The 24,214-nt window shown below is 44.8% G+C and overlaps 1 protein-coding gene across 1 annotated transcript; it reads left to right on the top strand.

The window, feature by feature from the left end:
• Window positions 1-2,296: 2,296 nt before the first annotated feature.
• On the top strand, window positions 2,297-17,588 carry LOC138792562 (purine nucleoside phosphorylase LACC1-like). Its single transcript, XM_069970153.1, has 6 exons — window positions 2,297-2,737; window positions 7,044-7,622; window positions 8,698-8,879; window positions 10,209-10,374; window positions 16,182-16,407; window positions 17,260-17,588. Exons 2-6 carry the CDS (start codon window positions 7,055-7,057, stop codon window positions 17,408-17,410), a joined length of 1,293 nt encoding a protein of 430 aa, XP_069826254.1. The 5' UTR covers window positions 2,297-2,737; window positions 7,044-7,054; the 3' UTR covers window positions 17,411-17,588.
• The last annotated feature ends 6,626 nt before the right edge of the window (window positions 17,589-24,214 follow it).

Below are 24,214 nucleotides of genomic sequence, written 5' to 3'. Positions count from 1 at the left end.
CTAAACAGTGCATAACTACTACCCCCAGCATACCCAACAGCTAAACAGTGCATAACTACTACCCCCAGCATACCCAACAGCTAAACAGTGCATAACTACTACCCCCAGCATACCCCAACAGCTAAACAGTGCATAACTACTGCCCCCAGCATACCCAACAGCTAAACAGTGCATAACTACTGCCCCCAGCATACCCAACAGCTAAACAGTGCATAACTACTGCCCCCAGCATACCCAACAGCTAAACAGTGCATAACTACTGCCCCCAGCATACCCAACAGCTAAACAGTGCATAACTACTGCCCCCAGCATACCCCAACAGCTAAACAGTGCATAACTACTACCCCCAGCATACCCCAACAGCTAAACAGTGCATAACTACTGTCCCCAGCATACCCCAACAGCTAAACAGTACATAACTATTCCCCTTAGCATACCCCAACAGCTAAACAGTGCATAACTACTGCCCCCAGCATACCCAACAGCTAAACAGTGCATAACTACTGCCCCCAGCATACCCAACAGCTAAACAGTGCATAACTACTGCCCCCAGCATACCCAACAGCTAAACAGTACATAACTACTGCCCCCAGCATACCCAACAGCTAAACAGTACATAACTACTGCCCCCAGCATACCCCAACAGCTAAACAGTGCATAACTACTGCCCCCAGCATACCCAACAGCTAAACAGTACATAACTACTGTCCCCAGCATACCCCAACAGCTAAACAGTGTATAACTACTGCCCCCAGCATACCCCAACAGCTAAACAGTGCATAACTACTGCCCCCAGCATACCCCAACAGCTAAACAGTGCATAACTACTGCCCCCAGCATACCCCAACAGCTAAACAGTACATAACTACTGCCCCCAGCATACCATACAGCTAAACAGTGCATAACTACTGCCCCCAGCATACCATACAGCTAAACAGTGCATAACTACTGCCCCCAGCATACCATACAGCTAAACAGTGCATAACTACTGCCCCAGCATACCATACAGCTAAACAGTGCATAACTACTGTCCCCAGCATACCCCAACAGCTAAACAGTGCATAACTACTGCCCCCAGCATACCATACAGCTAAACAGTACATAACTACTGCCCCCAGCATACCCAACAGCTAAACAGTGCATAACTACTGCCCCCAGCATACCCCAACAGCTAAACAGTGCATAACTACTGCCCCCAGCATACCCAACAGCTAAACAGTGCATAACTACTGTCCCCAGCATACCCCAACAGCTAAACAGTGCATAACTACTGCCCCCAGCATACCATACAGCTAAACAGTACATAACTACTGCCCCTACGGTAAACAGTGTAATTGCCAAATAGGCCAAGTCCAAATTTGCAGTTTTTTAGTGAAGTCACATCAAATTCAAAAAGTGATTAAAAGGTCACATATATAACGGGGGGGGGGGGGGGGTAGATGATTGGTAGATACATACATAGATGGTACTTCTATCGGGGGTCGGGGGTTTGGGGGGGCTGGGGTTTAGGGGTGGAGCTTGTTGTAGTAGGATTTAGTATATTGTATCTAAATACTACAGCCTTCTGTCCAGTTTGTGGTTTTGTTGTGGGGGGTTGTCTGGAGGAATGGGAGGCTGTGAGATTTAGTCTATGTCACCATTAGTGGGTATCAACAGGGGCGGGGGGGCGCCAAAAGAAAGTTTCGCACAGGGCGCCATCTACCCTAAGGCCGGCCCTGCATAGGCTACTATGTGGGGCACTATATGGGGGCATGGGCTACTATGTGGGGCACTATATGGGGATTGGCTACTATGTGGGGCACTATATGGGGGCATAGGCTACTATGTGGGGCACTATAATGGGGGATTTCCTACTATGTGGGGCACTATATGGGGATTTCCTACTATGTGGGGCACTATATGAGGGCATAGGCTACTATGTGGGGCACTATATGGGGGCATGGGCTACTATGTGGGGCACTATATGGGGATTGGCTACTATGTGGGGCACTATATGGGGGCATAGGCTACTATGTGGGGCACTATATGGGGGCATAGGCTACTATGTGGGGCACTATAATGGGGGATTTGCCACTATATAGGGCATTTTGGGGAGGATTGGATACTGTATAGGGCACTATTCAGTCAGCAGCATGTGGTGACTGTAGGGGAGTGGCTATGGAGGGTTGCTATGGGGGCGTGGCTATGGAGGGTTGCTATGGGGGCGTGGCTATGGGGACCGCGGCACACATGTCCCTCTTTGCTTTTTGCAAAAGTTGGGAGGTATGTGTATATCCTGTATGCAGTGTCCTATATACTGTATACAAGGCAGCAGCTTCTACACTGTGCCCTACAGGGACATGCAAATATAGTACTGCCCTGTAGTGGGCGCTACTACGCCGCCAATCAGCGCATGCGCAGGAAAACTACATAGCGGTTTCTATTCTATGAGCGCACAGAGGGCATGCTGACAGTTGTAGTTTTACAACCACGAAGGTTGAAGAAAAGTTCCCTTAAATAATCTACTATACCGTGTTACAGTAGCCACAGTACGGACTGGTCACGTGATGGTAATATCATCCCCCCCCCCCACCAAGCAGGACCGCATGACCCGGATACAGTCCCCCCTCAGTAACGTACAGTGACCTGTGGCTCCTCCCCTTCCATACTCGTCACTCGGCTGTTGTTACTGAGGTGCTGCAGCTCCCGTCTATCGGTGCGATCATCCTGCAGGCGGCGCCCTGTGCCCGGATAACAGGTACGGAGGAGGCTCCCGCTGGGTGACATAGGCGGCTGCCGGCTGGGCACGGCACGGTGCGGGGTGGATGTGGGAGTGTGGGTACACACCGGCCGCACTAACGGATACCCGGGGATGCCGCAGCTGTGTGAGGCGTTACCGAGGGCTCCCTGGTTTACAGGCCATTTCCACTAAATCCCTCATCTGGTTGTGACCGGTGGCGGCCGCTAAGCAGACCCCGCCCCCACCTGTGTGGGACAGCGGCCATGATGGCAGAGGCGCCTGTGTGAGGCAGTGCGGCATGGAGCCCTGCGGTCCGGGTGCGGCACGGGGCCCTGCGGTCCGGGTGCGGCACGGGGCCCTGCGGTCCGGGTGCGGCACGGAGCCCTGCGGTCCGGGTGCGGCGCACTAGGATGGCTATAGGGCACCTTCACGTGGGAAATAAAGTTTTTTTTTTTTTTATGTCTGTATCAGCACCTTACAAACGTGCGTTTTACCTCTTCTATTGATTTTAATACAGGAGGCTTACATGCACATTAATAACAAACAAAAGAAGGGCTCAGTGCTGAGACCCAGTGTGATCGGGCGGTATAGCTGGGGAGAGAGTGCGTCCGCAGCGCCATCCACTAATTCTGACCGTATACCCTCATAGACTTACATTATAGGGTATGTTCAGATCTCGTTGTAATGTGGTTTAATACCCGGTCTGGCCCCCTTCCCCCACCCCGGAAGTTAAAGAATGTATACAGTCGTCACGGTCCTCTTCTCTGGTGTCGGGTGACGTGAGAGCTGGGGGGCGGTCCGGGTCGTCTTCCTCTTCGGCGTCTTCATTGAGAGTGAATGGGAGAGAAAAGGCTGCTGGTGCACATGCGCACCAGCAGCCTTTTCATTGGCTGGAGCGCATCACATGGCTTCCAGCTTGCTCAGCCCTGATTGGCTGAGCTTGCTGGAAGCCATGTGATGCGCTCCAGCCAATGAAAAGGCTGCCGGTGCGCAAGCGCACTGGCAGCCTTTTCTCTCTCATGGACCCGGAAGCAAGAGACATCGCTGGACGGCGGAGGCAGGTGACGGTGAGGCGGACGGCGAGCGAATGGAGTGGCGATCGTCACCGGAGGGATGGTGTCTGTGTGTGTCTGTGGTTTTTTTTTTGGGGGGGGGGGGGGAGTTGGAGTTGTCCTTTAACCAAGGTTATCTCTAGAGAAACACGTGCAGTCATCATTGCACTGCACAAAAATGGCCTATCAGGGAGGAGTATCGCAGCTAGAAAGATTGCACCTCAGTCAACAATCTATCGCATCATCAAGAACTTCAAGGAGAGAGGTTCCATTGTTGCCAGAAAGGCTCCAGGGTGCCCAAGAAAGACCAGCAAGTGTCAGGACCGTCTCTTAAAGTGACGGTACCACCAGGCCCAGGCTGAAGCACTGGAGGCGGGCCGACCCACCTTTAGTGGGAGGAAACCCTAGCCCCTCTATAATAGGGTTCCATTGATTCTAATGGAGTCATATCATGGAGGGGCTAGGGTTTCTTCCCACTAAGGGTGGGTCGGCCCGCCTCCATTGCTTCTGCATGGGCCTGGTGGTACAGTCACTTTAAAAGTGTTTCAGCTGCGGGATCAGGCTACCGGCAGTGCAGAGCTTGCTCAGGAAATGCAGCAGGCAGGTGTGAGTGCATCTGCACGCACTGTGAGGTGGAGACTCTTGGAGCAAGGCCTGGTCTCAAGGAGAGCAGCAAAGAAGCCACTTCACTCCAGAAAAAAAACATCAGGGACAGACTGATTTTCTGCAAAAGGTAAAGGGAGTGGACTGCTGAGGACTGGGATAAAATCATTTTCTCTGATGAATCCCCTTTCCGATTGTTTGGAACATCTGGAAAACAGCTTATTCGGAGAAGACGAGGTGAGCGCTACCACCAGTCTTGTCTCATGCCAACTGTAAAGCATCCTGAAACCATTCATGTGTGGGGTTGCTTCACAGCCAGGGAATCGGTTCTCTCACAGTCTTGCCTAAAAACACAGCCATGAGTAAAGAATGGTACAAGAATGTCCTCCAAGAGCAACCTCTCCCAACCATCCAAGAGCAGTTTGGCGATCAACAATGCCTTTTCCAGCATGATGGAGCATCTTGCCATAAAGCAAAGGTGATAACTAAATGGCTCAGGGAACAAAACATAGAGATTTTGGGTCTACGGCTTGGAAGCTCCCTAGATCATAATCCCATTGAGAACTTGTGGTCTATCATCAAGAGACGGGTGGACAAACAAAAACCAACAAATTCTGACAAAATGCAAGCATTGATTGTACAAGAATGGACTGCTATCAGTCAGGCCTTATGCACACGTTCAGTAATTTTGTCTGCTACTGAAACAACCTGCTAAAATTTACAGATTGGACATCCGAATTGCATCCGTATTTCCATAAATCCATTTTTTTACTACTCCAATGATTTTCTATGCACTTCATCCGTATTCTTTTACGGAAATACGGATACCAACATGTTACAATCCGTAAACAATTGATTTCAATGAGAGGATCCGTAAAAAAAATTAGGGTCCGTACTAGGACATTTTTTTCAGGATTGATTTTCATCCATTTGTGCTACTCATCGTGTGAATAGCCCAATAGACATCAATGTGCACTAACTCGGATCTGTAAATTACGGAACGTGTGCATAAGGCCTCAGGATTTGGTCCAGAAGTTGATTGAGAGCATGCCAGGGAGAATTGCAGAGGTCTTGAAGAAGGGTCAACACTGCAAATATTGACTTGCTGCATTAACTCATTCTGTCAATATAAGCTTTTGTTACTCATAATATGATTGCAATTATATTTCTGTATGTGATAAAAACATCTGACAAACACACAAAAACCAGAGGGCAGCAGATCATGTGGAAATATAATATTTGTGTCATTCTCCAAACTTTTGGCTATGACTGTAGATATGACAGGGAGTGGATTGTGCTGCTGCTGCGCTCTCCCTAAATATATATCTCCTGATCCCAGTGGCTCTAAGCAGTGAGACCTACAATCATGAATAACTTTCGACATGCCCAATATGTCAAGTCATTTTTGATGACCGGTACACTTTAATATGTTACACTAATAGGGCCACTGTGCTCCCTTGTTGTAGCTAGTGCCCTTGTGCGCCCCTCTCGTTGTAATTATTTGTTCACACACACACTTAAAGCGTAACTGTCATGTTTTTTTTTTTATTGCAGAAATCAGTAGTCTAAGCAATTTTAAGAAACTCTGTAATAGGTTTCATCAGCCAAAAAAGCCGCCTTCTGTACTCAAGAAGCAATCTCCCAGCCTCCCCCCCCCCCTCCCCCCCCCCCCCCCCCCCCCCCCCCCCCAATTCTTATCTGTGCATTATCAGGCAAACACGTCTTCATTACAGAGAAGCCAGTGAAGACGGGCTCTGCTCTCTCCATTGTAAGCCTATGAAGGGGGGAGGGGCCGAGGGAGATGAGGGAGCAGGAAGAGGTGACATGAAGGTCAGCTGTTTGTAGACTCTCTGGGCACCTAAAACGCTAAATTCAGGTGTCAGAAAGGTCAGTGCTTATCTATGAACTTACTGAGAGAAGATTGCAGGTGTTGTGCTTTTCAGAAATCCTCTGTGCTCAGTCACTCCTAACAGCCCCTCCCTTCTCCATAGCCACATAATGGAGACAGAAATCCTGCTTCATTTGATGTGAGGGGGGAGACTGGGAGAGTTTTTTAAAATCGCTTGTACTGTTGATATTTAATGTTTTCAGAAAAATGACCCTGAAATGACAGTTACGCTTTAAGGGGAATTTAAAAAAAGAAGCAAACCTCTGCACAGTTCCCATTGTTTTGGTGCAGGAGCAGTGGTACAGCACTGCCTATACTGGGAAGTTTAGAATTCTGTCAAAATGGGAAGAAAAAATGCTACACTCTTTCATTTTGTTTTTCCAGTGAAATGACCGATCTCTTGAAGAAAATCAGACAGACACCATTGTAGTTAATTTTGGTGGTGAAAGAATAAAAAAAGAAGTGATACTCACCTCCCCTGATCCACTGCAGTTGACGTTTTGATACAGATCTTGTTTCGACCTTGTTTCTGTGACATGTAACAGTTATGTCCCTTCTCAACCAGTGATAGGCTGAGTGGGGTATTACAGGAGCAAGGAGGAAGCTGGGACTGTAAGCTTCAAAACGGCAACTGCAGGGGATCAGAGAAGGTGAGTTTTGGGGGTTTTTTTTCTCTATAATTTTTATTTTTCCTTTATCCAAAGCATGTTGCTAGGCAACCACAGTGTTTTTAAATAGATTTCTACATCTACATTAACACGGTCTGTTTTTTCATTTTCAGAGACAGAAAAGATGGCAGAAGCCGTATTGATTGACATGTTCAGTTTAGAATTTACTTCTCATTATTGCATCAAACAGTTTTTGGATGCGGCAATGAAAATAGTTTTACAGAAAAGTGTTAACACCACTTCCAGCATCTACATCATGTACTGTCAGACCTACGGATGTGACAATAATGATGCTCGAGAGATGTTTCTGCATGCCATCAGGTCTTTCCAAGGCTTGAAGAAGCACATTGAACTTCTCAGTACTGCTGGTGTCACTGCCTCATTGTACAATGTGAAGCAAAAACTGGATGAGAAGAATATTAGCAGAGTGCAGATTATTCTGCCCAAGAGCAGAACTTGTCTGATGCAGGCCTTTATAGACCGTCTATTCACACAAGTATACACATTTGAGTATGAATTATTAGAACTGAATAATGCTCAGTGCAACACAGAGAACGCTTCCCAACCCTCCATCACGGAGCAGACGTTTACTGACAAACAGCTGGAACTCGTGGAGTGTGATATCCAGATCTTCCTGGGAACCCTACCTGGCAGAGGAGAACTCACCATACTCAAGTCACCTTTAATGCCAGGTGAGCTACAGGAACATACACATAAGGAAACATTTTGGGGCATATGTATCAAGGTCTGCGCCTAGTACAGGCCATCAAAAGGTCTTAAATCTTAGCAAACTGTGCAGCTTTTTGCAGCGTTCGCCATGGAGGTGGGGAGGGGTGTCCCCCCTGTGTGCAATATTTATATTAGCGCTTGATAAATCTAATGTGAATTTAGAGCAACATAGAAGACTGTACTCTTGATTTCAATGCTCCTTTGTGTGAAGCAGCATTTGTGAGGGGCAGGCGATCTTGTGGGAATTAGAAGGGGGGGGGGACTCCTTGTCCCCTGATGGCAGATATCAGGTGACATTGGGATCAGGTATGTTAGATTTAAAGAGCCACTGTCTTGAAAATAACTTTAAACATGTCATAAAACATGTCAAAAGTTATTTATCAATCAGGAGATATAGCTGGGAAAAGACCAGCGAGAGCCTCTGCCATTAACATTTGATGAGCCTGATGTCAAGTTATTTTTAATGACAGTGACTCTCTTTAAGTGTTACTGTCATTTCAGGTAATTTTTCTGAAATGTCAAAAGTTACTGATGGCACCAGGTCTCACTACTGAGGCCTGCTGTGATTTCGAGATACAGCTTGGAGTGAGTCAGATGTCCCTGCTGGAAGTGGAGCACATTGTCACGGCTTTATCTTTGGGTCACAGCAGGTCTCAGGAATGAGACCCATTATGAGCAGTAACTTTTGCTGTGTCTATTACCTTTCCCTTACCAGCAACTTTTACCAAGACATACACATTAGAGGAAAAACTGTCTGGGCCAGCCAAATGTCTAATGTGCACAGGGACCTCCTGACTAATATCTCTCCCTATGTTTACATGGGTTTTCTAAGGGCTCTCCAATTTCTTTCCGCACCAATAGATGAGGTAATACCCAATACATATAATTGTTAGGGATGAGAACTAATGGGCATAGTGACAGTCTCTGTACAGTGTATGGTTAGGGATATGAAGTAACTCTACTGTGCTGCAGAGTATTTTGGAAGCAAACAAATAGACCTGTATTATGAATATTACTCATTGGTTTTTATCTGCACAGAAAATGTTTTCAATCATGGGTACACCACGCGTTTCGGAGGGGTCTCTTACATTCCAGAACTCTCCTCCTTGAACCTCATTTCAAACAACAAAAGAAAAGACTCCCCCGCTGTGGTTGCTGAGAACCTGCGTCGTCTGTCCATGGCTGTGGGGTTTAACCCCAAGAGTTTCTATCTTGTGAAGGTAACACGAGTACTGATGTCTTATATTTCTGTGTGTTTTGTACATGTCTATTCTATAAAAAAAAAGAATTGAGTACTTTTAATAATTTTACTTACATTGCACTTGAGTTACAGTCTGTATTGTGGCCCAGAGCTTCATTCACATAACTCCTGGTGGAACAAAAGCTTGTCCAATTCCTAGCTAACCTCTCAGCTATGCTCCTGTGATGTTGTAGGACAGCTACTGCTCCTATAGCACAGGTGTTGGAAAAAAAAAACAATACTCACCATTCCTGGACAGACAAAGCTTTACCCTTAGCTGCCCAGGCATGAAAGGAATTGTAGTTTTACAAAAGCTGGAGAGCCTGAGTTTGACCCCTCTGTCCTAATCGTGTCCTTAAAGAGGACCTGTCACCCCCCGTGCCGGGGTGACAGGCTCCCGACCCCCTGTTAGATCCCCCTATACTCACGTGATCCCGCCGGGTCCCACTTCCTGAGCCGGTCGGGTCACGGAGATATCAGCGTCCGAAGCCCGGCGCGTGCGCTTAGAGATGAGTCCGATGCCCATAGAGAATGACGGAGCATCGGACTCCCCATTCATTTTCTATGGGCATCTGACTCTGCTGTCAGCGCGCGCGCCGGGCTTCGGGCGCTGATATCTCCGTGACCCGGCGGGATCACGTGAGTATAGGGGGATCTAACAGGGGGCTGGGAGCCTGTCACCCCGACACGGGGGGTGACAGGTGTCCTTTAACGTCCTCATTGCTAACCAGTGGATCAGTGTCTTTGCAGCAAGGAATGCTGGGAGATTGTAGCACCGACGCCACCTGAATTGTAAACTGGATTGCTGCTCTGGATGATAAGAAGGGTTGTAACTCGAGATATGTAATGTTTATGTAGATTAATTCTGTATTTATACTGCAAAATGGTGTTAAAAGGTGGCATTTTGCATCATATTTTCTGCCTCTTAAAGGGTAATTCTTGGCAAAACTCCAATAGTAACACTTTCTAGTATCCCTTATAGTCTGTCGCCCCATGGCCTTATACACTGTGCCTAGTTTTAGATATGCTGCCCCCTGATTTCTTCCTGAGAGCTCAGCCGGTCACATAACACTCTCCATGTAACCTATTGTTACCCTTTAAGGACAAAGTTTCTGCTGCATTACGTGAACTGAAAATAATTCTGCATAATGCACTGTTCCCTAGAAGGGTAAAATAGTTTCAATATGTTAGTAATATTCAGTGATAGGATATAGTCAAGATTAATATAGGCCTGTAAAGTGGTCGTGAAATGATCTGTGTTGTAGATTTGGCCTTTATCGCTGTTGTTTTTATCACCCTGTAATGCTAGGCGGCTCATGCCAGTGATGTTTGGATCATGGGAAAGAAAGAACCTGACAGCTATGATGGGATAGTAACCAATCAGAAAGGTGTGACAGTAGCAGCTCCTGGAGCAGACTGTATACCTTTGCTTTTTTCCGATCCTGTAAAAAAAGCGTTGGGTGCTGCTCACTCAGGTAATGGTGCTTATAAGAGCCAAAAGCAGGCATATGATATTCTAGTGATGATTCATTTGCCTCCATCGTCGTATTGTTTTGTAACAGAATTCTCAATATATAATAAGTTCTTTCTCATTCATTGGGATCTATTATGTTTGTACATTGTACAGACTGTATATTATGCTGGGTATAACAGCCATGGTGCACTGCGCAGCAGCTATAAAGCCCGTTGTGTGATGGCCGCACTCTCTTCTCAGGGTGCTGGGTTTTTGCTATGTCAAAGGGCTGTTGTCAATGCTGAAAACCAAAGGGTTTGGAGTGGTCATATTGGCAAACTGAGAAATAACTGGATTGTGCTGCTTGGGTAGGTTGTATTACATGGCGAAGTCCTTTTATGTTGTCTTTCAGTTTCTTCTGCACACACATCTGTGGTTAGATGGAATGGCTTCTAATCAATTTTATTCATAGATTCCATTTTATATATTAAACAAAGTTTATTATAGTATGATAAAAACCACATTGTTAAGAGGAAAATTGGCATATATTACAATAGGTGATCTGGCACCAAGTGCACCATAGCGCACTGGACACAAACATTCAGTGCAACACCTGGCAAAACACTCGCTTATGTCATACATGTGCGCCAAAATCTTGCACCAAACAACAGTGCCAGTCACTAAGACCTCGGAGAAACCATTCCACGTCACAGAAATAAAGATGTGGAATCTATACAGAAACTGCAACAGGAAGTCAAACAGTTAATCCAGGATATATCATACAGAAAACGCGTGCAAGTGATTGGAGGGTCTGCCTTGGATCTCAGCAACTGTGTTTTTTTTCTTACAAAAAATTAATTATGTGTATATAGCCTAAGGTATCCTGAGGAAAACAGCCTGCCTCCAAGTCTCAATGGAATGTATAGGGAACCTCCTCTCTCTGTGGCTCTGTATAGCGGAGGCGGCCTATACATTCCATTGAGACACTGAGGCAGGCGACATTCTGAGTGGCGTCCGCTCACAACTTCCACCTGTTGGACGTACTCTTTATAAAGCATGAGATAGGACTTATAGCCTGGGAGGTGCCTTTTTTATAGGATGCTTTTTTTGTAGTGGTTACCTAAAGAGGACCTGTCACCCCCGGTGACGGGGTGACAGGCTCCTGACCCCCCGTTAGAGCCCCCTATACTCACCTGATCCCGCCGGGTCCCGCTTCTGGAGATGGTCGGGTCACTGAGAGATCGGCGCCCGAAGCCCAGCGTGCGCGCTCCTCAGATGAGTCCAACACTCATAGAGAATGACAGGAGAGTCCAGCGCTCCGTCATTCTCTATGAGCGTTGGACTCATCTCTCAGCGCGCGCGCCATGCTTCGGGCGCCGATATCTCCTTGACCCGACCATCTCCAGAAGCGGGATCAGGTGAGTATAGGGGGGTAAGGAGCCTGTCACCCCGGCACGGAGGGTGACAGGTTCCCTTTAATGCAGTGTTGTCCTCTTAAAGGGTTATTCACATCTCCCCCAGATTCAGACGGCACTGCTACGTCGCCTCTCACATTCTGGTTTAGCGGGAGGATGGGACGCAGAAGTGACTAGTGGAATCAGCTCAGCATCGCTGTATCTCTCTCTAAGATAACACATGTCTCTAGGGACAATCCAAGCCCTGGAGACATGTGGAGTCTCAGAGGGAGATGTAGGAGTAAAATCCACAAAGGGGCTGTAAGCTATACAGGGAAAAAAAGAGAGCCATTATCTATAATATATTAAGTTTTGAAGATGAAAATACCCCTTTAACCCCTTGCTTCTTCAGGCTGTTTTGGCCCTAATGCCCGGGGCCTATTTTTCAAATCTAACCTGTCTCTCTTTATGTAGTGATAACTCTGTGGTGCTTTTAACTATCACGGTTAATCTGAGATTGTTTTTTTGTGACATATTCCTCTTTAAGTTAGTGGTATACTTTGGTTAATACTCAGTAGTTTTTTGTAAAAAAAAAAAAAAAAACACATTTGCGCAAAAATTAGAAAAATTTACAATCCTTTATATTCGAAATTCTCTTTTTCTGAGAAAAATAGTAATGTCACATGAATTTATTATAACTGCAACATCGACAACATGTCTCTTTATGGTGATGTCATTTGGTGAACATCCTTTTACTTTTAGGATGTTAGAGGGCTTCGAAATTTTGCAGCCATTTTTCACATTTTGAGGAAAATTTCAAATTCTGATTTTTATTAGGGACCAGTTCAGTTCTGAAGTGGATTTGTGGGGCCTGTATGTTACCCCCATAAATCTCTCCACTGTAAAAACTGCACCCCTCAAAGTATTCAAAGTAACATTTCATGAGTGTATTAACCCTTTAGGTGTTTCACAGAAATTTAAGCAAGTTGGAGGGGAAATTTAAAATCTTCATTTTTTTTGGCAGATATTCCATTATAATAAATTTTTCCTCTAACACAGCAAAAACTAATTGAGAAATGGGACTCAATATTTATTCCCCATGTTTCTAGAAATCCCCCATATGTGGCCGCAGTGCGTCACCTGACTTAACCACAGGCCTCAGACCTGACAGAAGCCCTGTTTATTTTTGTGGTCTTTTCTTATTTCAGGTTTTTATAGCAATTATACCATGTCACAGAGGCTTTGCGGTGCCGAAATATTTGTGTAAGACAAGTTGACGTTTCCATCTGTACCATTCTGGGGGACATGTGACACCCTGATCATTATTTATTTTATTTTTTATGAGGTGGTACGAATAAAAAAACACAATTTAGCAGCTGTTTTTTCTTTTTTTTTTTTTTTTTTGTACCCCGTTTACTATACGTGACATATGACATGTTATCTTCATTTGTCAGGTCTGTACGATTACAGTGATATCCATTTTATATAGCTTTTGTTATAGTTTATGGCAGTTATACTATGAATACTGTTTGTGTCGATCATATTGTAAGACCTGTACTATTTAAATTTTTTTCGCTAATGGAGTTATGTGAGGGATTTTCTCTTTTTTTGCGACATAAGCTGGCGTTTTTAGTGGTACACCTTCTGGCTACCTGTGTCTTTTTGATAGCTTTTTTTTTTTCTATATTTTTTAGGGGGTGGGATTAACAAAGTCATTTTGTTTTTTTATTTTTTTAATGGCATTAATCAGGCGGTATAATTAATGTAACGGGTTATTAGACGGGGTCATTACGGACACGGCGATGCCAAATATGTGTACTTTATTTATAGGGGATCATTTATAAAGGGGATGGGGAATGTGTATTTATTTATTCATTCATTCATGTATTTTTTTAATTATTTAAATTTTATTTAATTTGTTTTAATCATTTATTTATGCATTTTTTTTTTTTTTTTTTTTACTTTTCAGGTGTGTATATATACAGTATAATGCATTACAGCACATGATCAGTGCTGTAATGCATTATACTGTATACTGAATGAGCAGTCAGTGTTACACACTGACAGCTCATTCAAACGATCAGACCCCTGCCTCGCACCGGGAAGGTTTGCGCTATCGCTTGCGCGGCTTGTGTGTGTGTGGGGGGGGGGGGGCGCACATCGGAAGTGTGGGGAGAGAGATCTGGGGGAGGGGGGGCGCACATCTGGGAGGGGGAACGGACCAGCCGGGGAGACCGAAGGGGGGCCAGGGGGAGGATCAGGCAGTGGCGGCAGGAGGAGGCAACGTGCTGCAACAGGCCACAAATATCCCCATAGACTCTGCCCAGGGGGAGCGTGGGTCCCCTCTGGGCAGTGGCAGCCTCCTCCTGCTGCCCGATCTCACTTAGGGACAACGGGGGGAGGCTGGGAAAGCATGACGTTTGGGAAACATCATGTTGCAGGAACTACCTGCTTTACATGAAGTTACCCAAACGTCATTTTGCGGCAAGGGGATAATGCTCCCTTTGTGTGCAGTGAAAATAAATGTCTCCTTCATAAGGCAAGTGAGATATGTAAAGGATATGCTACAGCCATTACCCTGTGATTTAAAAGAGCCACCTTACATATCTCTTTACTACTAAAAAGCCTGATAGCTTTAAAAACAGACCCTACCACTGTAGCTCTCATATTAGGGGTCCCTGAAAGGGATGAAACATGCCTCCTGAATATTTGGAAAAATTGCTGTAATGTCTTTATTTCTCACTTACTTGTATACCATTATATATTCATGTCTTAAAGAGGATGTACCATCAGGTACACTCTCTTTAAAATTACACATGAATCGAACGGCGCCGGAACAGGGAAGCCGGTGCCACAGTCTTTTTCTTGAACTGGGTTGAAGCACTGGAGGAAACCCCTGCCCCTCAATGACACCAGTCCATTAGAATCAATGGTGCCGCGTCATGGAGGGGCGGGGGTTTTCTCCCACTGGGGGTGGACAGACCCTCACTCCCCCTCTATTTTATTTGATGGTGGTAAATAATAGAATATTGTCTTTCCTTGTTTACATCCCTCAATTCAATTGTGGGTATAAACATGTCTTAACATCAAACTGGTACCATAATAATGATACCATCTCATACGTCTTTCAAGAGGTACAGATTATGCATATTTGGTGGCTACAGTTTCCAAAGAAAAGACAATATACTTGTTTCTCTGCCTCCCCTGAGGATTTTAACCATCTGGTCCTTTTGTTCTCGGACAGATAAGTCGCCACCAGGGGATGTCGGGCTATAGTTTACTCACCCTTCACACCCTACTCACTCTTCAGTTGTAATAAATGAACAATTTGCCAAGCTGAATGTTTGTGTATGGGAGGATTGGGCTGCCGGCTATCTTGTGTATAGGCACCTTTATCCAGATTGGATTATATGTTGTTGGTGGTGCTTGACATCTAAATCCCTTTGCACATGGCAGTATAGAACCCATTATGTTTTATGGGCTAGTACACGTGGCTGAGGATTTCATAGTCCATGCATTTGCCCAGGCCCGGGCTCATATACTTCTGTGGCCTCCTGCGATAGTTTGTGATTACAGGTGGCCAACAAATCAGTGCCCAGGAGGCCTCAGGGTGTCATCATATGGCAGCTAAATCCTTACTAATCATCTGTATTGCATGGGAGTGATTGATAGTCATTGGCTATAATGGAGACCTATCAGGAGTTTCATGTTGCCTAAACCACGGGCAACATAAAACAGGCAAGGGCCTTTCTGATTAAAGTCTTAAAACCTTCAGTTGTCTTATGTGGTTTCTGGTAGCTTCTCTTTGCCTTTCTCTCCCTGTTTGTGTCTAGAGAGAGAAAACTGTCAATCAATGCTGTTAAAGGAGACCTGTATGCTGGAGCATACATCACCTCCTCCCCCGCTCCGGCTTGCTTCGGGGTTCTCGGCAGGATGTTCCGCTCAGCCAATCAGTGGCTGCGGTGGAGCAGCGTACTGATTGGCTGAGCGGAACGAGCAGACGCCGGGAACCCCTGAAGCAATCCGGAGCGGGAAGGAGGTGATGTATGCTCTGGCCGCTGGGTGTTAACTTTTCAATCTTGTTAGCTTGTTTCGGAGAAATCCGCTGCGGATCCAGTATGTGTGAAGGCACCCTTAGTCTGTTGTGATAAGGAAAGCCTGTCCCTGTTTCATGCTGCCAATGGTTCAGGCAGCATGAAACCTCTGACAGGTTGCCTTTAATCATTTATTATATTCAGTGAAATAACTAGTTGTAGCACTGACCTTCCCTGGTGAATAGGACATCCGGGGACATGTGGATGTGCATGCTGTAAGTTACAAATGTTAGTAGTGTTGGAAAAATTCTAACAATCCATCTTTAGGAAGTGAACCACACATTTGCACTTATGTTACTTTTGGTGTTTTCTTCTGAATAATATTTCCCTGTTTCCCTTAGGCTGGAAAGGCACTTTGCTAGGAGTCTCGATGGCCACAGTGAACGCCATGATATCAGAGTATGGGAGTGATGTGAAGGACATACTAGTGGTCCTGGGCCCATCAGTAGGACCGTGCTGTTTTACATTAGCACAAGAAAACGCCAAAGCCTTTTATGACATCGACCCACAGTGTGTCCGTCAATTTGAGTCTCCTAAACCACATGTTGATATCAGAAGAGCAACACGGTTAGTTCTGGATCTTATTGACCTAGCATTATTGTCACATAATTTATTTACAGTAGGGAATTGTGTTGTAAACAATAGTAAATCTAGATGGTTCACACTTATCTTTTTTCTTTAAGCGCTCCTAAAGTCTTTAGTTCCAAGCAGGTTGTGTATGGTATTACAATTTAGCTCCAAAACCCAAACTGATAACAGGAGAATTACTGTTTCTGGAAGAAAGCGACCATGTTTTAGTAATCTTGGACAACCCCTTAAAGGATACCAAAATCATACAGTTCATAATGGGTCGACATTCCATTATATCTGACTTTAAAAAAAGTCAATACAGTAGAGACAAAAAATTTGCAATACTAAAACTGCAGTTTTTTGGTCATTCTCCTCCCCAAAAAACATGAATTGCAATTAGAAAGTCACATTTACCCCCCCAAAAAACGATCATTAAAAACTGTAGTTAAAACAGGCCCCTACACAGCTCCATTTAAAAAAAAAAAAAGTTTTGGAAAGGTGGAAATAGGGAGATCCAAAGAAGTTAAAAAATATTTGAAGTACTGAGACATTAACTATATAAATATGAGCTCTTGTACTGACCTGCAGAATAACGTTAATATGTCACTTTTACCATGGCATGCATTCCTAAACTATGGTCGAGTTATTTTCTGATTGTGTACAGGTTTTTATTTGGATAAAAACCTATGGTTACTTCCGCTCCTGATTTATTTATTTATTTTTGGTAAAAATACTGACTATACTGACAACTGTGTGTTTTCAGGCTCATTCTCACTGTGAGGGTAAAGTAATCAGAGGTAAAAGCAATAACAAATATTTTAATATCCGATTGTTCAAATTGCTCCTTAGAATCCTTCTAGAACGTGGTGGAATCCTGCCCGATCACATTGAGGATAAACTGGCATTGTGCACCTCCTGTAACCGGGACCTTTTTTTCTCACATACCCGAGATGGAGAGAACTTCGGGACCCAGATTGGATTCATCAGTGTCAAGAATTAAGAATAGCTCTGTTCATGTTTGTATTTTACACTCATTTTATTTATTTTTCTTAATTTACATTTTTTTTTTTAGCTCATTCATTTCATTAAATGATGTATGTTATATGTGATGCAATTTTTGTCAGAGAATTTCCTTCTAAAGTGGAAATAATAATTATAATCACTTGTGTGTATATATACCAGTCGTTGATTTGTTTTTATTTTCTCTTTCAATAGTTTTTATCAACATTTTCACATAGGACAGGAAATACATAAGCATCCTTTAAAACCAGGCAATTGGCGTAGTAAACAAATTGCATTGTAAAAACATTAATAGGTGAAGATTTGTTTATATTTTCAGTTATTTGAACCCATTGACAGCCCACATTATAATGGTACAAAGCAGGCAGGAGTCTTCAGATGAGCAGTGCTACATAAATACAGTCACCAGAAACCGGTCAATTATAATTGCTAGGCATAATATTTGGGCGAGAGTAACATAATACATGGAAAATGGTACTATATACAAACATGGAATCACAAGGGTGGAAATAACAATCATGTAGGCATGTTCACAAAGAAGCACACATGGCATGAATATAGAGCATGTACAAGACACTGAGCAAAAAGGGTCTTATGCCACAAAAAAGAAATAAAATAAAAAAAGTTTATTGTGCAAAAATGTCAATCACCAGCAAACCCCCCCCCCCCCCAAAAAAAAAAAAAACCTGACTATAAACGTTTATTGTTGCTGGATTCATACCAAAGTTAATGTTATTTTTAGTGCATGGTAAGTGCGTAAACAAAAACTGCTGTTTTTTTTTTATTTACAATATACATAGTAATAAATATTTGTATCTGAGGATATTGTTATTGGGAAAAAAGGTAAAATTTGCATAAATCAATAGTACAAGTAAATGTAAGAAAATTTATAATATATCTTAGCAGAGAGAGAGAGGTGCTTCTTTCTTATCTTGTGTTTACAAGACAGACTAGCGCCTTATTGAGAGATCATATTACATGCTGCCAATGTAAGTCTATGGAGAGGAGGGACAAAAGAGTTTAGAGAGCACATGCAGACAGAGAGAGACACTTAAACTGGAAAGAGACACCTGTAATTGTTAAACATTCAAGGCCTTGAGTGACAGCTTAGACTTTTCACTGCTGTTCTATAATGTCCTCCATGCTAAGACATGATAGATATTAGGCCCTACCCAGCTCAGGGACAACTGAAATCCAGAGACTAAGCCTGCAGAGCAGAAATCTGAATAAAAGAGCCTTATGTAAGTTGTATGATGGCCAGTAATATAGCTATTCTTCATGTACATTAATGACGGCTTCTACTTCAAAGACAGTTATACTTTAAGGCCCAAAATAAAACGGTTAGAAAATAATTAATTAGCCGTGTCTGGTTGTTCCACCAAAAGAAAAAAAAAAATCCAGAATGACAAACTGACTAGCTGTGCCAACCAACTGCGGTGATAGCTGTAAGGGCAGCCATGTTGGTTGTCTCCCAGCCTCTTTAGGAAGAGACTGAACCTGACATTAGAGCAGTCTCACAACCTTTAGTTATTTCCTGTTTTTTAGAAGTAAATCTTTAATATCTGATAAGTATTCTTATAAAATGAGTGTTCCATCATGTAATAAACATATCTCATATGCATGAATCGGTTGTATTTTTACTGACTAGGATACAAATAATGGTGTGCTGCTTTCTATAAATGGCCACTTCCCTACAGAAACTGCGCTCCTTTTAAGATTTGAAACTGGCTTTGTTGCCCAGTTTTATTGAAAATGGGGCTAAGCTGCAATACTACATGCAAACTGATAAACAGGAGTAGCACCATCTTTATTAAAAAGCAGCCAGCTATTTTTTAATCCTGTACAACCCCTCTAATTTATAGGACGTTATGCTTGTTATAGAAACAAGGCCAGGCCGTTGCAGACCCATAAGCAGTACTAGATTAGGCTCAGTTTGGCACTATGGTTATATACAGTGGTGCCTTGGATTACAAGCTTAATTTGTTCTGGGACTGTGCTTGTAATCTAAATCCGCTCTTCAACCAAAGCAAATTTTCCCATAAGAAATCATTGAAATGCAGAAAATTGGTTCCACACCCCAAAATAATGTTTTTTTTTTTATTCTAAATAACATGTAGAACAGATGAAACAAACCATGAGAAACGGCTGAATATGTGATATTATAACTTACTGTACAGTATAGCCATCATCATGTGGAGTATAATGTATAGTAACTGCATAAGCCTGAAAAAACAGCAGCAGTTTGTAGATACCGGATGGACAGGCTAGAACAGAGAAGCAGGGCTGCTGTCTGTGCAGTCACATGACAGCAATGGGGAAAGGGGGGTGTTGAGCATGGGCCAGTCAGGAAGTGAGAATCACAGAGCTGTGCAGGAGGACAGAGTCAATAACTTTATATACAGCAGTGTATATAGCTAAGTGAGTGCAGGCACATTATAGCAGGAATGGAGAGGATGGGAAACACAAAGGCTGAAAGAGACTGCAGGGAGGAATGAGCAGGGCAGATGTGGGCACATAAATGCAGTGCTCTTTCCTGGGAGAGAGGGGTTACCGCTATGAAGAGATTTTTTTTAAATGAAGTTTAGGTAAGCGATTGTTCAGATGAGCGATTTGCTTATCTCTACTGGCATCACTAGTGTGGTGGTCACAATATGGGATACATAATGTCATATTTTAAAGTACTTCCATTTTTCCCATTTAAAATTTGGTCCCTAAGTACCTCAATGGAGGCCCTGTTGTCTCCACTCCCTGCTGTCTGTACCTGAGGAGGCGCCGTTGTCTCCGCTCCCTGCTGTCTGTATCTGTGTATTAGGAGGCAGAGCTTCCTGATCTCTCTCCAGTGTGACACCCAGCGTAATGTGATTCTATGGTGCCGTCTCCTAATGCACAGGTACGCTCAGCAGTAGAGTTGATCGAACCTCTGGGAAATCCTAGGTTCGATCGAACTCGAACATTCACGAACCTGCTGCATTTGATTGCTGATGCCTTACCGGTCCGTGGGGAAGGAGGAGACTGCCCGGGTACCGCCTGGAATTCCGGGATTCAGCTTATTACCTAGGCTGAATCCCAGAATTCCAGGCGGTACTCGGGCACTCTCCTCCTTCCCCACGGACCGGTAAGGTATCAGCAATCAAATGCAGCAGCTTTGTGAATTTTTTAGTTCGATCGAACCTAGGATTTCCCGAGGTTCGATCCACTCCACTTAGCAGCGAATTCAAAATAGAAATAATTTAGAAAAATGACTCTTGTATCATGGTCACTGTATATACAGATACAGGTGCTTTATAGATTGGTGTAGGGAACCTTGGCTCTCCAGTTGTTGCAAAACTACAACTCCCATCATACATGGACAGTCAAAGCTAAAACTTTGGCTGTCCAGACATGATGGGAGTTGTAGTTCTGCAACAACTGGAGAGCCAAGGTTCCCTACCTCTGCAGATAGTAGGTAAGGTTTATATCAGGGGTCCTCAACTGGCGGACCGCGGTCCGAACCCGGACCGCGGAGGCCAGCTGTCCGGACCCCTGGTCGGACCCCTGGTCAGTCCCGCTCCCCACCGCACTGCCTCCCGCCCCATAGGCGTACTGTCCTTAGATGTCAGTACGCCTGTGGGGCTGGGGGCAGTGTCGGTCCGGCCCCCGGCTGATACGCGCTCTCTGGGGATGTCCCGGGGATTCCCCAGCAGAGCGCGCACCACAGACCTCAGTGTACGCTGCCGGCCTGTCCTTCCCGGAAGTGCAGGCCGGCGGCGTACGCTGAGGTCACTGATGCGCGCTCTGCTGGGGAATCCCCGGGACATCCCTACAGAGCGCGTATCAGCCGGGGGCCGGACCGACGGGAAGAGAAGAAGACAGCCGCAGCGGGGAACGAGGTGCTAGGTGAGTTGTTTTTGTTATTTTTTTTTTTTCTGTCTGGGGGGCATCTACAAGGGGAGAGCGCACAGGTGGACTATATACTACAGGGGGGACCTCACAGGGGGCTATATACTACTGAGGGGGCTATATACTACTGGGGGGAGCGCACAGGGGGTTATATACTACAGGGGGACCTCACAGGGGCTATATACTACAGGGGGAAAGCACAAGGGGGGCTATATACTACTGGGGGGGGACCTCACAGGGGGCTATATACTACTGGGGGGAGAGCACAGGGGCGCTTTATACTACTGGGGGGAGCTCACAGGGGGCTATATACTACAGGGGGACAGCGCACGGGGGGGGCTATATATTACAGGGGGAGCTCACAGTGGGGCTATATACTACTTGGGGGGAGCTCACGGGGGCTATATACTACTGGGGGGAGCTCACAGGGGGCTATATACTACAGGGGGAGAACACAGGGGGTTATATACTACTGGGGGGAGCTCACAGGGGGCTATATACTACTGGGGGACAGCGCACAGGGGGCTATATACTACAGGGGGAGAGCGCACAGGGGGGCTATATACTACTGGGGGGAGCTCACGGGGCTATATTCTACAGGGGAAGAGCGCATGGGGAGGCTATATACTACTGGGGGGAGCTCACAGGGGGCTATATACTACAGGGGGAGAGCGCACAGGGGGGCTATATACTACTGGGGGAGCAACAGGGGGCTATATACTACTGAGGGAGAGCGCACAGGGGGGGCTATACACTACTGGGGGAGCAACAGGGGGGCTATATACTACCAGGGCAGTCACCCCCTTTGTACCTAATATCAAAGGCCTGGTGAGAGAGAAAAAAACGCCAGTTTTCCCGCTAATAAGCAGCAATTCTGTATATAAATAGTTGAACGTTTGTGACAAAGTAACAAAACACGTTTCCTACTGATGTTCAGCTCGGACCTTCACCTGACAATAGACCCCGGTAAGTGGCCCCTCACTAAAAGTTGTTGAGTACCCCTGGTTTATATAAATGTGATATATACTTGGAGAGGGCAGTTATTAAGGCGTTAAGTATAGAATAATGTACACCCAGACCAGATCCCTAAATAGACACTGGACACTCATGTGTATCTCCCCCATCCCACATTGGTGTCACCCTGTACCCCCCTGCCCTCCTCCCCACTCCAGACTGGGCACCCCTGATTGTCCTCCCCTTCCCACACACCTGTATTTTCTTTCTTCCTCCTCCATAGTGCAGTGTACATACAGGACCTGCGGTGACATCATAGTCACATGTCAAGGTCCTTCACTATCTACACAGTGACTTTGCTGTACTGTCTCCTGGCTGCTATTTAGCCCTAATTTGTGCAAAATCTCGGTAAAAAGCCGTGATTTTGCACAAATTATAGCTAAACGGCAGCCAGGTGACAGTACAATATGGGAAATACCTCTTTTGTTCAAGTTAAAATCGTCTCCTGTCTCACCACACTGACAGAGGGCAGGATGCCTTCAGGCTGCCTCATCCACTGTGATCCTTCTCTCTCTGCTCCCTGTGATGGCACCCCCCCTGGTCGATGCGCCCGGGGCAGCTGCCCCCTCCTTACAGCCCTGACTGTGTCGGTGTGCAAATCTTGTTCTTTTCCATTAAAGTGGATCTGTCCGGCCTTGGTACTTCAGGAGCTTGGGAAAGCCTCTTTTACTCTATGTACCACAGAATAAAAGCTTACTTTTTTCTGCCTTATGGAAGCACAGACAGGTCAAGGAGTCACACATATCCAAGTGTCAGCAGTCTGGAATGTGAATTACAGCTAACAGATTCCCTTTAAGCCCTGGATAGTTCCCTAGAAGCAATGCTTTCAGTGGTAAACATCTGGGGCAGCATTTCTTAAACTTGTGTACAGCCATGCAGACGACAACTAATGTTTCTCAAAACATCCATAAAAGTAATTTTACCACCATTTTAAAATAACTTCTTACTTAGAGGGAAACTAAAGTATATAGCCTGCTGATATGTCCCTATAGCCTACAGAGCACTGAGGATAAAAGTAATTTTCTTACCTATTATCTTTGGCGCTGTTGTAGTGTTCTTTGTTAGTTTAATCTCTATATTAATGCAGTTTGCTGCACTGAGGGCGGGTCTATTGTCCCTAGTGCACTGATCTGACTTGTCCAGCCCATCCCTTTCTAATGAATATTCACCTGGCGCTGTGCAATGTGAGCGCCATAGTGACATTACTACAGAGCGTCAGATGAATAGTTATTAGAAGTACTGAGGGTGGTAGTCCCACACCCAGCGCACCAAACTGCCTCATTAGCATAGGGATTTAACTACAAAGTACACAAAAACTGTGCTGAGGATAAAGGTAAGAAACTTCTATTCATCTTCAGTGCTCCCTGCGCTATAGAGACATCAGCAGGTTCGATGCTTCTCACTTGCTGATAGTTTTCCTTTAAAGAGCTTATTTTTGACAACCCCTGTGTGAAAAGGTAAAGTTGGCCACAAAGACTTCAAAGAGCTGGATTCTACTCATCATTGTAACCAAGGAAAGTATTGAAGCGTACAAAAAATACAATACAATGCGATCAAAGGCAATAACAATATGTTCATTGTTAGCAGATAAAGTGTCCCGTCTAAAGATAAGGCCACATTCACATGTCTGAGTCCCTTTTTACGGTCAGGAAATACTGAGCAAGAAGGCTTCAGGGAATCAGTATTTTCTTAATGTTAGAACTGAAAAAAGGCCGCAGCGCTGCCTTCCAGCTTGTCTTCTTTGCTCCCTTATTGGTCTGCTCACGTGCAACTACATTAAAGTGAACAACGGCCATGAAGTATTTACAAAGTATACTTTGCAGCCACAGAAAATAATTGACAGGTCTATTTTCTATGGCAGCAGTTCATTGAACTGCCGTACTTTACACTG

The sequence above is a fragment of the Dendropsophus ebraccatus genome, chromosome 5, assembly GCF_027789765.1.
Source record: "Dendropsophus ebraccatus isolate aDenEbr1 chromosome 5, aDenEbr1.pat, whole genome shotgun sequence".
Classification (NCBI taxonomy): domain Eukaryota; kingdom Metazoa; phylum Chordata; class Amphibia; order Anura; family Hylidae; genus Dendropsophus; species Dendropsophus ebraccatus.
This window is presented reverse-complemented; position numbering and strand designations above follow the sequence as displayed.

Excerpts from the sequence above, each read along its gene's own strand:
- LOC138792562 (XM_069970153.1), top strand. The coding sequence starts at position 7,055 with ATGGCAGAAGCCGTATTGATTGACATGTTCAGTTTAGAATTTACTTCT. Across the intron at positions 7,623-8,697 it reads CAAGTCACCTTTAATGCCAG|AAAATGTTTTCAATCATGGG; the intron begins GTGAGCTACAGG and ends TTATCTGCACAG. Across the intron at positions 16,408-17,259 it reads GATATCAGAAGAGCAACACG|AATCCTTCTAGAACGTGGTG; the intron begins GTTAGTTCTGGA and ends ATTGCTCCTTAG.